Source organism: Felis catus, chromosome B4 (assembly GCF_018350175.1).
Source record: "Felis catus isolate Fca126 chromosome B4, F.catus_Fca126_mat1.0, whole genome shotgun sequence".
Lineage (NCBI taxonomy): Eukaryota > Metazoa > Chordata > Mammalia > Carnivora > Felidae > Felis > Felis catus.
In genome coordinates, this window is record NC_058374.1 from 2,737,432 (window position 1) to 2,754,579 (window position 17,148).

At 46.8% G+C, this 17,148-nt stretch overlaps 1 protein-coding gene across 1 annotated transcript; it reads right to left on the reverse strand.

Moving 5' to 3' along the window:
- Nucleotides 1–2,229: 2,229 nt before the first annotated feature.
- LOC111558290 lies at nt 2,230–7,800 on the reverse strand. The gene is given in 3 exon segments (XM_045060805.1): nt 2,230–2,601; nt 2,603–5,785; nt 5,787–7,800. Coding segments are annotated over 3 exon segments (5,247 nt in total). The 5' UTR covers nt 7,479–7,800.
- Nucleotides 7,801–17,148: the final 9,348 nt, after the last annotated feature.

Consider the following 17,148-nt stretch of genomic DNA (forward strand, 5'->3'; position numbering starts at 1 on the left):
CTGTTCCTGTCTTGCGTAGGGAAAGGTGGGGGTACAGCTCTCCCAGGGTACGGATGTCTAACTGCAGATATCCTGTTTGTCAACTGGTGGAAGTGCAAGCCCTGCAAGTGAGGCGTTACGGAACTGAAGATAGGGTGGGGGTGTGTTATTAAGCTAAGCAGGGGCCTTTCATTCCCCCATTTTCTTTTGGCGTCGAATGAAACCTTTCATTCGATTGTATCTGGCCTTTCTGCGTCAAATTGTCTTAGTTGGTGGTACTGTTGAGTTAGGACCAAGGCCTGGATGACAGAGAGTCTTTCTCTTATGAATTGTACCAAGCGGTTGAGGATGCAAGGTCCGAACATCAGTATTAATAGTAGGAGTATTAAAGGGCCCATGAGGGAGGAGACTAGAGTGGTAAACCAGGGGGATTTGTTATACCACCCCTCAAACCAGCCTTGCTGAGATTCGAACAGCTTTTGTCTTTGTTTGAGTCTCTCCCTCAGCTTGGCCATGCTGTCTCTCACTATTCCTGTGTGATCAGCATAGAAGCAGCACTCTTCTTTGAGGGCAGCACATAACCCGCCTTCTTGTAAGAACAACAGGTCAAGTCCCCTCCGATTTTGTAAAACCACTTCTGAGAGGGAGGTTAGGGATCTTTCTAGTGCCGAGATGGATTCTTCTAGTGCCTGTATGTCAGAATGCATAGCGATTTGTAACTGCTTGAACTGATTAGTTTCTATGAGAGCTGCGGTGCCTGTCCCTATGCCAGCTGCTAAACTTCCCATAGTTAATCCCCCTAGGAGCAGTGCTACGGTGAGGGAAACTGGTTCTCTCCGGAATCTGCCGCCGGGTTCGTAGTGGCCATAAATATATTCTGAGTCATGGTAGAAGATTTTTGGCCAAAGTTCAATTAGGATGCAATAGTCGGCAGTATTATTGAGTACCTGGAGCGAGATGCATGGCGTGAGTCCGGTGTTACAGACCCAGTACGTTCCGTTGGGAGCGGTCAAATAATAGGGACCCTGCCCGACAGATGGTATGGTCTGACTACAGAGATTCTGGTGTGAGGGTGGAATTTTCCCAATACATAGGCCATGACCGGTGACTTCAGTTAAAGTGAGGCCATGTCGAGGTGTAGTGCTACATCTCAGTGGGGCATTCGTATGGTTAGTAAAGTTCCCAATTATAGCAACTCCCTGATAGTAAGGGGGTTTAGCCGTTAGGCAGAGCCAACAGTCCTGAGTTTGATTTGGGGCCGTAAGGTTGAGAGTTAAGTATACCCCTTGTACAAGGTTTAGGAGCCTATCTCCTGTGCCCGGTCGAGAGGGGGGGGTCGGGTATCCTAGACTGGGGCTTAGAGTGGAATTAACAGGGTTAATTCCCGGTGTCTGAGTTGGGGCCCTTGGTGGCTGGACTGGGATGGCTAGCTGGACCGGAGCTTTTTGATCGGCCAATACTAGGTTGGGACCTACGGTTTGGGTGATTGTATCTATTTTTAATTTGATTTTTAGAACAATCCCCCTATCTTTTCCCGGTAGGTACCATCGGAGTCCCCATGTATAGCCCGTCTGCCATCCGAGAGCCCGTTTTCCTGAATCTGTAAAGGTAATCTTAAGAGGTAGAGACAGGGGACTTATCCAATGATGATACCCTTCTGTGCCCTTTTTATAGTAGCAAGTGTGTCCATCGGGGTCAGGTTTGGTGTAACCTCTTGTAATGGTGATTAAGTCCCAGGAAGAGGTAGGTTGCCAGTAGGCATCGCCAGTAGTTTCGCAGCCCCATGCCGAGCAGAAATATTCTTCATATCCCCCACATCGGTGGGCAGTGGCCCTATCCCTATTGTCTCGAGGACAGACATAGAACTCTGCCTGGGCTAATCTACATCTGGCAGTGGGACTACTGCATCCATGGGCAGTCATCTGCTGGATTCTTTCCCCCATGTAGGACTGCAGGTTCTTGGGGCTTCTAGCTGGGATATCCCAAGTGTCTAATCCAGCTGCCAGCTGGCAAAAATCAGGGGTAAGTGGGGGCCACCAAGTATTAAGCGCATGGTTACCTTGGACCTCCCAGACAACTTCCCCGCTCTGGGAGTAGATTTGCCAAGTCAAGGTATAAACCTGATGTGGGTTCCCCTCTTTGACAATTTTAGCTCCCATTCCCGCCCCCAAGCTTGTGAGGACCCACAGAAAGACCATTCCCGCTGGGGGTTTCATTTTGGGTTTGTGCAGGGACAGGGTGGATTAACAGTCAGACACGGGAGAGTCTTATCTTAAGAGGGTTCTCCGAACGGTGGAGCTTCCAGGTTTTGGGAGCTTTCGGTCCAGGGGTTCTTGGGGCTGCCTTGGCGTGCGATGCGTGAATCCAGGCGGCGATCCCGTCAACCTTTATGGCGGTGGGCGTGGTCAGCAGGACGATGTAAGGTCCCTTCCAACGAGGCTCCAATCCTTGAGAGCGGTGCCGCCGGACGTACACGGAGTCTCCTACCTGAAATGGGTGGCTAGTTTGTGGATGTCCTGGCCGGTACAGTTCGGCCAGGGGTGTCCAGATTTGGGCCTGCACCGCTTGCAGCCCTTTTAGTCGGGCTTGTAAATCAGTCTTAGGATCAGAGGGGGAGAAGGAATTGAGCAAGGTTGACAAAGGGGGGGGGTCCCCCATAAAGGATTTCATACGGGGTGAGCCCGAAACGGTTGGGCGTATTTCTGGCTCTTAACAAAGCCAGAGATAGGAGGCGTCTCCAATCTTTTAAGCCAGTCTCTAAGGTCAATTTAGTAAGGGTCTCTTTTATTGTTCTATTCATTCTTTCTACCTGTCCTGAGCTCTGGGGCCTATATGCACAGCGTAATTTCCAATTAATCCCCAGTGTCCTGGCGAGCCCCTGACTTACCTGGGAAACGAAGGCCGGCCCGTTATCTGACCCGATTACCTTGGGAAGTCCAAATCTGGGGAAGATTTCTTCTAAAATCTTCTTGGCTACCACGTGTGCCGTTTCTTGTCGGGTGGGGTAGGCTTCTACCCATCCTGAAAAGGTGTCTACAAACACTAATAGGTACTTATACCCCGCATGGTGAGGCTTTACTTCAGTAAAGTCTATTTCCCAATAGACTCCTGGGCGGTTACCACGAGTCCGTTTTCCTTCCGGCACTCGGGTAGCCCCAGCGTTTACCTGTTGACAGACCTTACAGGCGGAGGTTACCTGTTCTATGAGGGTGCCTGCCTTAGGGATTAAGAAGTCAGTTTTTTTAATCAGTAACTTCAGCTTCTGATTACTTAAATGTGTCCAGGCGTGCATTTGTTGGATCATTGCCAGGGCTTCCTTTTGGGGAAGGACTATCTTTCCTTCTTTTTCCCAGTCTTTAGTGTCCTGATTCAGTATAGCCCCTATGGCCTTTGCCTCTTCCTGGTCTTCTGGGGTGTAAGCATATTTGTTGGTCGTAAGATTGGTTTCTTCAAGTTTTGTGGTCAAAGTCAACGTTTCTGCCACAGCGACTTGCCTGGCTACTTGGTCTGCCTGTCTATTTCCTGTTGCAATTGGGTCTTGTCCTTTCTGATGCCCGGGGCAATGAATTATGGCTACTTTTCGGGGAAGAAAAAGGGCCTTTAATAATGCAATGATTTCAGCTTTGTTTTTAATTTCTTTTCCTTCTGAGGTTAGTAGGCCCCTTCTTTCATAAATACTCCCATGTGTATGAGCCGTTGCAAAGGCATATCGGCTATCTGTGTATATGTTAGCCTTTTTCCCTTCGGATAGTTCTAGGGCCTTGGTGAGCGCTATCAGCTCGGCCTTTTGTGCAGACGTGCCAGGAGGTAGTGATTGTGCCCATATGATGTGGTGGCCATCTACTACCGCCGCTCCCGCCCTCCGGGTACCTGAGTCGATGTAACTGCTCCCGTCCGTATACCAAGAGTGATCCGCATCTGGGAGCTCTTGATCTTTAAGGTCTTCCCGTGTCCCATGGGTCTCAGCCAGTACTTGCCGGCAATCGTGTGCGCTCTGTTGGTCTTCCGGTGCCGGTAGCAACGTGGCAGGGTTCAAGGTAACCGGAGGTCCAAATTGGACGCGGTCTGTGTCCAGTAGGAGGGCCTGGTAGTGGGTTAGGCGTGCGTTGGTTATCCATCGGTCCGGTGGCTGCCGCACTATGGCCTCTAAAGCATGCGGGGTGATAACAGTTAGTGGCTGTCCAAGGGTTAATTTGGCAGAGTCCTTGACCAGCATAGCAGTGGCTGCCATGATACGAAGACATGGGGGCCACCCCGCTGCCACAGGGTCCAACTTTTTGGACAGGTATGCTACTGGCCTCTTCCAGGGCCCTAATTTTTGGGTTAGAACTCCTTTGGCAATTCCTTGTTTCTCGTCTATGAAAAGGGTAAAGGGCTTGGAGGTGTCTGGCAACCCGAGAGCCGGGGCGGAGAGGAGGGCCTCTTTTAGGGCCTCAAAGGCTGACTGATGTTTTTCCTGCCAGGTGAAGGGTGCACTCTCTTTCGTGAGGGCATAGAGGGGGGCGGCTAGCTCAGCGAACCCAGGTATCCATAAGCGACAGAACCCAGCAGTTCCCAGGAATTCACGTACCTCTCTGGGGTTCTGGGGCGGCGGAATGCGAGCCACAGTTTCTATTCGCCCAGGGGTGAGCCATCTTTTCCCCTCACTCAGTATGTACCCCAGGTAGGTTACCTTGGTTTGGCAAATCTGGGCCTTCTTGGCGGATGCCCGGTATCCTTTTTCTCCTAATTCCCGGAGCAGATGTCTGGTACCTAGTATGCAGGCTTCTTTTGTGGGGGCGGCCAGAAGAAGGTCATCCACATATTGGAGTAGAGTTACTTCTGGATGTTGAGTCCGGAAGTCAGTTAGGTCCCTGTGAAGAGCCTCATCAAAGAGAGTGGGGGAGTTTTTGAACCCTTGGGGTAAGCGGGTCCAGGTTAATTGGCCTGAAATTCCTCTTTCAGGGTCCCTCCATTCAAAAGCAAACAGTTCCTGGCTCTGGGGGGCCAAGGGTAAGCAAAAGAACGCATCTTTTAGGTCCAGTACTGTGTACCAGGTGTGGTCTGGGTTCAGGGTGCTGAGCAAGTTATAGGGATTGGGGACCGTAGGGTGGATATCCATAGTCCTTTTGTTGACTTCTCTTAAGTCTTGGACGGGCCTGTAGTCCCGGGTGCCAGGTTTTTTTACTGGTAAAAGAGGGGTATTCCAAGGTGAGCGGCAAGGTCGCAGGACCCCAAGCTCTAGAAATCTAGTAATGTGTGGCTGAATGCCCATATGAGCCTCCTTGCTCATGGGATACTGCCTGATAGACACAGGCATTGCCGTGGGCTTTAGGTCAATTATGATTGGGACTTGGCATTTGGCTCGACCGAGCCCTCCCGTTTCTGCCCAGGCTTGGGGAAAGTCCTGCAGCCAGGCTTCGAGGAGGTTAGTGGTGACCGGGGTTTCAAAAAGTCTGTGTTCATCTTGTAAGGACACAGTTAAGACTTGGATAGGCTGGCCATCCCGGTTTAGCACTTGGGCCCCCGTTTCGGAGAAGTGTATCTGGGCTCCAAGCTTGGTTAGGAGGTCTCGTCCCAGAAGGGGGTACGGGCATTCGGGTACCACCAGAAAGGAGTGTGTCACCGTCCCTTGCCCTAAGTCAACCGTGCGGCGGTTAGTCCATTTGTGAATTTTTCTTCCTGTCGCTCCTTGGACCCAGGAGGTACGCGAGGACAGAGGCCCATTTGCCTTGGTTAAGACCGAGTGTTGAGCTCCCGTGTCCACCAGGAAGGTGGTGGGATGCCCCCCTACAGATAGGGTTAGCCGGGGCTCGGGGGGGGGCTCCGGAGCCCTGACATCCCTATTCGCTCTCTTCGCCTAAGGCGAGCACAGAGGCAGGTTTCTTTGAGTTCCCGGGGCGCTTAGGGCAGTCTTTGATCCAGTGCCCGCGTTCTTTGCAATAGGCGCACTGGTCTTTTCCTACTTTGGGCCGCCTCTTCGTTTCCCCTGACTTTCCTGTTCCGTTTTCTGTCACTACAGCTGCCAGGATTTTGGTTAAATGTTTATCTCTCTTTCGATCTCTTCGTTCCTCCCGTGCTTCCTGCTCTTTTGCTAGCCTAGCCTCCTTTTCCTCTGGGGTCTCCCTTTTGTTATATACCTTTTCTGCCTCCCTAACTAGTTCCTGCAACCCATAGGTTTGAATCCCATCTAGCCGTTGGAGCTTTCCTTTTATATCAGACGCTGCCTGATCTATGAATGACATGGCCACGGTAGCCTTATGTTCTGGAGCCTCGGGGTTAAATGGAGTATACATCCGAAACCCCTCTAGAAGCCGTTCCATAAAGGCTGCGGGGCTCTCCTCTTTTCCTTGGATTATGGTCCTTACCTTGGCCAAATTGGTGGGCCGTTTCCCTGCCCCCTTGAGACCCGCCAACAGAGCCTGGCGATAGATTCGGAGACTCTCCCTACCTGGAGCCGTTTCATAGTCCCAGTCCGGGCGGGTGAGGGGAAACCCTTCATCTATTTCATTGGGAAGCTGAGTTGGAAGACCTCCAGGCCCCGGCACATTTTTCCGGGCCTCCAGGAGAACTCGTTGCCTTTCCTCGGTAGTCAAAAGGACCTGTAAGAGCTGCTGGCAGTCGTCCCAGGTAGGCTGGTGTGTGAGGAGGATAGACTCTATTAGTGAGGTTAGGGCCTGGGGTTCTTGGGAAAAGGAAGGGTTATGAGTTTTCCAATTATAGAGATCGGATGCAGAAAATGGCCAATATTGGACAGTCCGGTTGACTGTCCGGAGAGGAAACAGGGAAGATTGCCAAGTGGGAGGGCCGTTCGGGTCGTCCGATCGCCGGAGACGGAGGCGGGGGGTCTGAGGTGGGGTCTGGGGAGTTAGATCGGGTGGGGCTGGAGTAGAGGATGGGGCTGACGTACAGGCGGGGGAAGAAGTTGGGGAGGGGGAGGAGGAACTGGAGGCAGGAGGGGAAGTAGGGGGCACCGGGGACAGGACGGAGACGGGGGCCAGGGGTGAATTATAGGGTGGAGGTAGTAAGAGGGGGTTGTGGGGCGGTGAAGTCTCTTCGGGGGCGTGGGGCGGCGAAGACAAAGCGTCTAGGAGGAGGGGGTCCCATTGGGACTCATCGGGAAGAACCGGTTTGGGCGGATCTGGAGTTTGGGTTGAGGCTCGGTTTTTGGAGGTTTTCAGGGGAAGGAGGGTAGACTGAGAAGTGGGGCAGGAAGGAAGGAAGGGTTTCACCCATGCCGGAGGATTCCGGATGAGATCCTCCCAGGTGAGGATATAGGCCACTTGATCTGGATGACCTTGTGGTCCAGGATCCATTACCTTCGTCTTAACCTGTAATATAACAAAGAGGTCAAAAGTCCCGTCCCGGGGCCACCCTACAGATAGGGTGGGCCACTCCGATGAACAAAAAGTTCGCCATCGACCTTTTCGAACCTCAACGGATAGATTGCGAGCTCTTGCCTGGACGTCCGAGAAATGAGTCAGAGTCAAAGATAGAGGAGTAGTCAGTGTCTGTCCCATGGCTGTGTCGTCCTGTCCACGCGTCCACACACGCACACTTACACACACACACACGAATATGACTACAATGTCGATACAGACCAGACAACACAGACTAGACAACAACCAAGGAGCCGCGGCCAGGTATTCAGATTCAGATGGCAGGGGAGGCCTGCCTTCGGATTTGGGGAGTCTGACGAACTTGTCAGTTCTCCTCTACAAGCACCACCGAGGCGTCCCTCGGGGCCGGGGTGTGAAGGTTCAGGACACGTCTGTCCTCCTTCAACACTCCTACTGAGGTGGCCGGCCGGCCTCAGAATTCACAGTTCAGAGACAAAACATAGAACACAATACCTGTGTGCAGACAAAGGCACAGAAGTCTGTCTTCAGTCAGTCCGTCAGTGGCCCGGGCCGGAGAGTCATCTACCGACGGGGCCGGGGTTCTCCTGCCTTCCCTCGCTTCCCGGCCAAGGCACCAAATGTTAGGAGCCAAGCTCCTAGGCCCTATGGAATGAGAGTTGGCGCAAAGAACCACACGGCACTCCGATTTCGGCAGAGAGTCTTTATTGGTGCACCAGGGCTCCCCAGTGTTAGAAAGCGGGAGAGCCCCGATATACGGGGTTACAGGTCTTTTATACCATTTTGAGTTACATTTGCATACAGGCTGGTGGTAGGCTCTCTGCTCGGTGGTGGTTAGGGTTGGGGGTAATTTCGTCCTGGGAAAGCTTGGGAAATGGAGTTTCTCTCGGCAGATGCAACTTGGAGCCCGGGTGCGAAGCGGCAGGGGACCTCCGGTTTGGGAGCGTAAGCAGGTTTACAGAAGCGAGATGAAAGCGGTCATCGTTATTTATGTGACAACCTGTTCCTGTCTTGCGTAGGGAAAGGTGGGGGTACAGCTCTCCCAGGGTACGGATGTCTAACTGCAGATATCCTGTTTGTCAACTGGTGGAAGTGCAAGCCCTGCAAGTGAGGCGTTACGGAACTGAAGATAGGGTGGGGGTGTGTTATTAAGCTAAGCAGGGGCCTTTCATAGGCTCTCCTTCTCCTGGCTTCCTAGATGACGTGCTCCAAGCTGGCGGAAGGAAGGAGGTGCGAGAGTGTGAGAAGAGTCCAGAAAAGCTAATGTTAAGTCAACATAGTTCACAGAACTTCAAGAAGTTAGACCGATATGGACAGCAAGTTTCAACAGAGGCTGGCACGGTGTCCCGGAACGTGTCAGCTGCGAACAGTAAAGCTGTTTGTGTGGAAAAGACCCAGCCCAGACACAGGACAGTCTCACCGTCACCCAAGTGCACGATGCGGTAGACACTAGAGCTGAAGATGTTTCTTTGGGGCAAAATTTAAACTTCGTCGATGGCTTCACTTAATGTGGGGATGATCTGTCCCCAAACACTATCCCATGATACAAGCTGAGTCTGCCATCGCTGCATTTCAGGCCAATTGAATTACTCTGTCTACCTGAGCATCACATGTGACACAAACTGCCTTGGTGTTCAGATTCGAAAAGCCTTATGGAGAAAATATGCGCGTGCAAGAAACAAGCCTGAGAAATATTCCGGGGGAAGCTCCTCTGGAGTACCAACAGTTACTGTTGCCTTCCATTCAAAGCCACGGTGCTTCTCTCCCAGAACAGGACGCGGCCAACCAGGTTGATTCCAGGAATACGTGCTCGATTCACCGTTAGAAAAGGTGTACTGCAATTTATTTCTTTCACTGATCAAATTACCAAAACACATTTTCATCTCAACATATGCAGAAACACAAGTTCAATTAAGCTCAGTACCCATTCCAAGTTAAAAAAAAATTGTTTTTGAATGCTTATTTGTTTTTGACAGAGAGAGACAGAGTGTTGAGCAGGGGAGAGGCAGAGAGAGAGGGAGACACAGAAGCAAAAGCAGGCTCCAGGCTCTGAGCTGTCAGCACAGAGCCTGACGTGGGGCTCGAACTCATGAGCCGTGAGATCATGACCTGAGCCAAAGTTGGACGCTCAACTGACTGAGCTACCCAGGCAGCCCTCTGTTCCAAGTTTTAAAAGTCTGTTTTGAAACAAGTAATAGAATGAATTCTTCTCAGCTTGAAAAAGATATGTCCCCAAAAAGAAAATCTCAGCAAAAATCATACTCAGAGGTGAAACCCTAAAACTGGGGTGTTTAAACACCAGAAATATGACAAGAACACCAGCCATCACCACTTTGTTCACATTATACTACAATTCCTTGTAATGCCCTAATTCTAAAAAAAATAAATCATAGGTGAAATACTGAACACTGTAAAGATATTATCTCTAAAGTGTTCTATAATTCAACAAAATATCAACTGACTTGATTTTCGTTTTCCTGAGGGTATTGATAATTAGATTCATAAATTTATATGGAAAAGTAATCGCTCAGATGTCATGAGGACACTCCTGAACTAGAATAGTAATTTAAATTTTAACAGACAATAGGAGCATCTGGGTGGCTCAGTTGGTTAAGTGTCCAACTTTGGCTCGGTTCATGATCTCACCATTCTTGAGGTCGAGCCCCATGTCGGGCTCTCCGCTCTCAACGCAGAGCCCTCTTTGGATCCTCATTCTCCCTCTCTCTCTGCCCTTACCCCACCTGTGCTCTCTTTCTCTCAAAAATAAATAAAAACATTAAAAAAATAAGAAAATAAAATAAAATTTAGCAGACAGGACATTGTAGATTGCTGGGGAATGAACAACCATAGGATAGAAGAAGCAGGAACAATTGGTTTTCCATTTGGAAAGATCAGTCAAAAATTATAATTACAATATATTAAAAACCTAAATGTAAACGGTAGAATTTTGGAAACTGTTACAGAAAAAGATAGGCCTGCATCTTTGAGAATTTGGAGTCATGCCTTAGGTAGGATAAAAAGGTTACATGCTTTCACAAAAATCCCCAAATCTCAATGGCTCAACCCATCACTAGCTTACTCCTTCCTCACATGACACCTACCACTGGTCCAGGGAACTCTCCAAAGACAGATGTCCTCAGGCCACATAACCATGCAAACCTGATAGATCAAGTCCAATTTACGTATTTGGCAAAAGCAAGAACAACAAACTCTGTACAGAGAAACACTCCATATTTGCCATGTATATGCCTTTATCGTTAAATCCAATCTTGTGGAGATTTACCCTATTTTCTTCCAAGAGTTACGTAGTTTTCACTCTCACCTTGAGCTCTTTGATTTATTTCGAGCTACTTTTTTGTCCACGCTGTGAGTAAAGGGTCTCGTGTCATTATCTCTCATGTGGGTGTCCACTTTCCCCACCACGATTGATTGAAAAGACTGCCTTTTTCTCCAGCGGGTGGTCCTCACACTGTTCAGAAATTATGTGACCATACGCACAAGGGTTTATTCTGGGCACCTTACAATGTTTTCACAACTCACAACTTTGGGGCCCTGGGGAGGTCCAAGTTAGAAAAAACAGAGGCACGCACCTTTCTTCAGTCCTTCTGGAGTCCAGCCAGGTTGGAACAGACATGATTTGGAAGTAAGGTCTGCTTGACTTTCCTAGAGACTGACCCGGGTCCCACCCGAGGACGCGGATAGCTATGTGCGGAACGGCCGCTGAGAGGGCAGGAGGCGGGGGGCACAAGAAGACCTGAATGCTCGCTACCATTTTTAATTTGACTTTCTCTAGACTCAGAATTTGTAAAACTTTGTTTTCTGGGATTCTGACAACCTTGGTTCCGACAGTTTCTGCTTGTTTTTTTTTTTTCATGTTTCTTTAGGGGGCAGGCACTCGGAGGTTATCTACTCGGATAGGTTGTGGCTGTCACTTCTTTAGAATGCTTTATATATTTTATTTTTGCATTTTATTTTATGTTTTGCTTTATATATTTAAAAAAAAATATTCTGAACCACAACTGGACGAATAAATGCCAGAGAAGAACAAACATATTAGCAGGAAACAGGGGCCTTTGCTACTCCCATAACATACATTAAACTGTTTAAGCAACCTTTAGGGACCAGTCTGCAAAGCTGAGTGGAAAATTAGCAAATATCCAGGAGAATTTGCAAGGTAGTGCATGACAGAGGTAACATCTCCAATTACTGTGGAAAGGGGCAGATTAGTCAACAACTGTGAGGTAATAGGCTAACCAGCTGGAGAAAAAAAAAAAACCAGACTATGATTTATACACAAATTAAATTACTGCTTTCAGTTCTTATCATCTAATAAACGTGGTTATATAATATCAAGTTCTGTAGAAGAAATGTCTAAGGCACTCCCTAAAGAAAAACAACAAAAGAAACCACACAATCAATTATTAGAATATCAAAAGGTAAGTGACAAACTGGAAAAACTATTTCTGGAATCTTTTAGAAAATTACTCAACATAGCGCTTGAACTTAATACTGTAAGTAAATATATATTAAGAAAAAGTCTTAATATTTTACTAGAGGAATATTTACATAGAATCAATGATACAATATGTATGAAGGTCCATATTGAAATCATAATTAAAAATTTTTAATGTTTATTTTTGAGAGAGAGAGACAGAGCATGAGCGGGGGAGGGAAGAGAGAGAGAGGGAGACACAGAATCGGAAACAGGCTCCAGGCTCCGAGCCATCAGCCCAGAGCCTGACGCGGGGCTTGAACTCACGGACCGCGAGATCATGACCCGAACCGAAGTCGGACGCTTAACTGACTGAGCCACCCAGCTGCCCGAAACCATTGTAAAATGTTTTTATTCTACTAATTTTTCAATATGTGATAAACTCTTTAAAACATTTTTAACTACTTTTGAAGCTAAACTTTCAAATGTGTTCTGAACATTCCATCTCAAGAATTCACACTATTTTAAAACAAAGAAGACCTTTTCCTTTTTATACATTTGGGGTATTTTTAATTCTCGTTGATTTTTTTTTTAATTTTTTTTCAACGTTTTTTATTTATTTTTGGGACAGAGAGAGACAGAGCATGAACGGGGGAGGGGCAGAGAGAGAGGGAGACACGGAATCGGAAACAGGCTCCAGGCTCCGAGCCATCAGCCCAGAGCCCGACGCGGGGCTCGAACTCCCGGACCTCGAGATCGTGACCTGGCTGAAGTCGGACGCTTAACCGACTGCGCCACCCAGGTGCCCCAATTCTCGTTGATTTTAAAAGCACCGTGATAAATATCTCACATATGCAACTTTGTACACATGTCTGACAATTCCTGCGGGAAAAATTTCCACGTTTTTAAGTCAATTGTCTCATCGAATTTTGAACTTCTCACTAAATTGATTTACAAAGGCATTTGTATCTATTTGTACTCCCTTGAGTGCTTTATCAAAAATAATATATGCTTTTCTTCTTTTTGAATTCTTCATTTAGATATTTAATCAACTCTGTTGGGTGTTCCTTTATTTCTTTGTGTGGTTTACACATTAAGTTTACAACACATCGTAACGTGTTACAAATATGTTCTGTACTTCTCTCTGGCGTTTTTTTTCATGATCGTATTTTTCTTTATTTTTCAAGTGTTCTACAGTTATCACCGTTATAAAGTCAGGAGAGAGTTAAAGAATCAATTGATACAATGTATTATAAAGTAAGTATTTAGAAAACACAAACGAAGGAAAGCAAACGGTTGACACGTGGAGGGCGTGGGGACTTGGGGATTTGCAGCTCACGACCCAACAGCAGTCTCCGAAGAAGCAGAGTCCTGGCCACCAAGAAGCGCGAGCTCAACCAGGCAAGTTTTTCCAGCCCGAGCAGATACATGGAATCATTCACACACACACATCGGCGCCTTCGCTCCACTTCCACAGTTTTCTGCTGTTTGAGTCTCAGACGGAAAACTGATGGGGGCCACGTTTGGCTGGAGGAGGTTTTCGTGGGGACGCGGCAGGTGGTGTAGGCAAATGGCTCCCCCAGACTGTACTGGACGTTGACGCCTGGTGCAGTTTTTAGGCAGAATCTGAGACAGAAACCTTCTCTCCAGTGTCTCTCCTGTGGAACAGAGCACAGAGGCATTGGGGGGACAACACTCCTCCTGTCCTGTGTTTCTCCCGCTGTCCCCTCTGCCTGGCCGATGTCCTCCCGCCTGTCCCACAACAAGCTCATCCTTCTACTAACTCTCACCTCCTTTACGTCTCGATCCAACACCCATGACGTCGAGGGCACGTCTCCCTACCCCAGACGATGCCAGGCCACCGCCAAATGCTGCCCTGTGCTGCGCATCTCGGAAGCACCTGCACACTTCAAGCTCTTAATTAATTGTTGATCGTTTCTCTTCGCTGCTTGAGTTAAAGCTTCCATGAGCTTGAGGACCTCACATCTTCGCCGCATCCTTTTAAGACCAGAAATTCTAAGAGGCTTACACTTGCCGTGCCGGCCAGCTTGCCTGTCCTCCAACATGCAGCCTGGCGCCTGCCTCGGACCTTTGTCCCAACGATTGTTGGTGAAGAGCCCTTCCTTCAGGTACCTGCTTCACCCACGCCCACACTTCATCAAGTCTGTGTGCAAAAGTAATGTGTACAAGTGTCAATTCACCGTGCTGCACGCCTAAAACTACTCCCACCTTGTGTGTCAGCTGTAGCTCAGTAAACAAAGCAAGATCACAGATCCAGACCGCAGACAGAGAACAGAAGAGGCAGGGGTGGGCAGGGAGGAAACGAGCAAACTTTCTAGAAAATAAATTGAGTAAACCTTGGAAATAGACAGATGGAGATTTGCGCTCTTTTTCTCTGCGGAAAGGGTCTTCATTGACTTAATACGCTTTATAACCTCATAATAATTTGAATTTCTGTTTGTGTTAACTGCCTTGCCTTGCAACCTTGTTGGAATTTTTATTTGGGTTTTATTTGTTTGGGTGAGGAGTCTGATTAACTTTTCTTGAATTGATAAAACTGCCGTTTATACATTTATTGTGTGGAGAATTATTTTTGGAATATTAACACACAATGTATTTTTAATAAAACTTTATCTTTTGGGTTACAACAAATCATTTCTTTATTTGGCCTGAGGATTTTCACCTGAAATCCTTACTCTTAGCAAATTAAACAAAAAATCATTAGGTTTGATAAAATGCAGGGTTGTGCTTCAACGTCTATGTGAATTTTATGAAAATCAGCCCTTGGATGAAGTGAGCCTTTGGGGGCTGCATATTGAATTAGAAAAAAAGAAAGAGGGGCGCCTGGGTGGCTCAGTCGGTTAAGTGTCCGACTTCAGTTCAGGTCATGATCTCATGGTTCCAGAGTTCGAGCTCCGCATTGGACTCTGTGCTGACAGCTCAGAGCCTGGAGCCTGCTTTGGATTCTATGTCTCCCTCCCTCTCTGCCGCTTCGCCCCCCCCCCCCCGACTCAAGCGCCCCCCCCCATCTCTCACACAAATAAATAAATATTTTAAGAAATGGAAAAAAAAGAAAGAAAAATTTAGTTGCATGATATTCTTAACTTAAGGGTATGAATGCTCCACTGCTTCCTGCATACATTTTCATTGTTTCCATGAATTTCTACTTTCATTATTCTAAGCCATACATCCATCTTGTCAACTAGTAACGTTATCCGGAGACATCATCATCCAGCTGTACTGGCGTCGAGTAAGGTCTCGGAGAACATCTAGTCCAATCTTCTTTGCAGATGAGGAGAGCAAGCTTTAGAGCATGAGAGACTTCGCCAAGGTCATGCCACTCACACACACGGGGGTAGGATCAAGCCTCTGGGCCTTTTTACGTCCCACAGATGATGAACAATGCAAACACATTGTCCGGGGGCTTGTTTAATATAACAAAAAACAAAAAGTAAATACATCTCTTATAGACACAAATAAATATTGCTAGCTTATGAACTTAGCATGTAGAAATTTTTATCTGCACAAAATATACAGAAGCTGATAAAATTCAGCAAATGGGACTGGGTGACCCTCAAATACCCACCTATTCCCACACTGTAGGCATCGGTCTCACTTTGCTCTCTGATGGTTTTAAAGGAACAGGAGGGTGGCAAAATGGTCAAAGTATCACGTGATCAGTAGCTATGATGCTTTATCTCTTTAACGTTTCATTATCTTACAAACTTCTATTTATTTATTTATTTACTTATTTATTTATTTTTGTAAGTTGGATGTGAACCAAATGAAATGGTGCCCGGAATATGGACCGTGGACCACCTTTCCTGCTGTCCCTATACAATACTAAAGCCTGGACCAAAAGCCAGGGAGCCGTTCCAATCAATACATTTTTTAATGCCATCACTAATGAACGTAGCCTCATTAGTGATCTAAAATTTAGGCAATCATGCTAAGATTTCTCTACCATAAGGGAGAATGAGAGATTGGGTGGAAGGCAGTAAATTTGATAGGGATAAAAAGCTATGTTCTTTAGAATAAATAAGAACTATATAAATATTCATTGACGCTCCTCTTAGTCGTGATAGCAATTCATAACAATTGCAAAGAATAAAATAAAAAGAGTAATTAAAGATGATTAGAATTCTCAAACTCATACACTCAGATGAAATGAAATATTTCTTCAGAAATCTTCAAATGACAATTTTCTGAATTAATTTTAAGTTTGCATAACCCAGAATGATCTGAACCTATCCTACTGATTACTCATGCTGAGAGAATATAATTATGATGATTCTAATATTGTTCAAAATAATTACTGCGGTTCAGCAAGTTCAACGTAAACTTGCACTAATATGAGACTATTTGGAGATAATGTAAAGATAATCATGAACAAAATCTGGAAGGAATATGCAAGTCTTAGACCTGATAACCAAGCTGAAATGTCAGATAATGCTTCTGTAATAAACTTGGCATTGTGTCTTGATTGTGTGATTTTATCGTCTTTCCTTGAAATGGGTGCCTGATTTAACTTTAAATTATATATATATTTGTAAATTTTATTTATTTATTTGGAGAGGAAGAGAGAGACAGCTGGGGAGGGACAGAGAGAGGGGAAGAGAGAGTCCCAAGCAGGCACTGCACTGGCAGCACAGAGTCTGATGTGGGGCTCAAATTCACAAACCGTGAGATCATGATCCAAGCCGAAATCAAAAGCCAGACACTTAACCGACTAAGCCACCCAGGACCAGGATCCCCTAACTCAGGGACTTGACCCAGGACTAACTGGGTCAAGTTACCTTGACCCCTAACTCAACCCAGGTCTTGAGTTGACCCCTAACTCAACCCAGGACTTGAAAGCATGATATGTTTTGAAAGCAAAAGGAATCCATATTAGAGCTATCAGACTAACTCTAACTTAAAATTTGAGAGTATCCACATGCAGTGAATTCTTCCTTAAGGTTGATTACTGTACGTTCCAGGTTGAAAATAATGTTAAAAGTAGAGAAAAGCAAATCAACCGATAATTCAAAAATTATTTATTCATTCATTCATCTTTGTTGAGTTTATCACCTGTTGAGCTCCCATTATATTCCAGTTCCTGGTAGCCATGTTTCCCGGATATCCCTGGTCATAACGTTCATCTGGAATAGTGGCAGCAATCCCCCGTTTACAATTGTTTTTTCTCTGCCATCTTTACAATGTGGCTTTTGTCCTCATGCACATTGTCTCCAAATTTTAAGATGCCATTCCATCCACAATATATTTATATTGAAGGCAGGAGAAGGAAGGAAGGAAGGAAGGAAGGAAGGAAGGAAGGAAGGGGGAGGGAGAGAGGGAGGGAGGGAGGGAGGGAAGGAAGAAAGAAAGAGGGAGGGAGGGAAGGAAGGAAGGAAGGAAGGT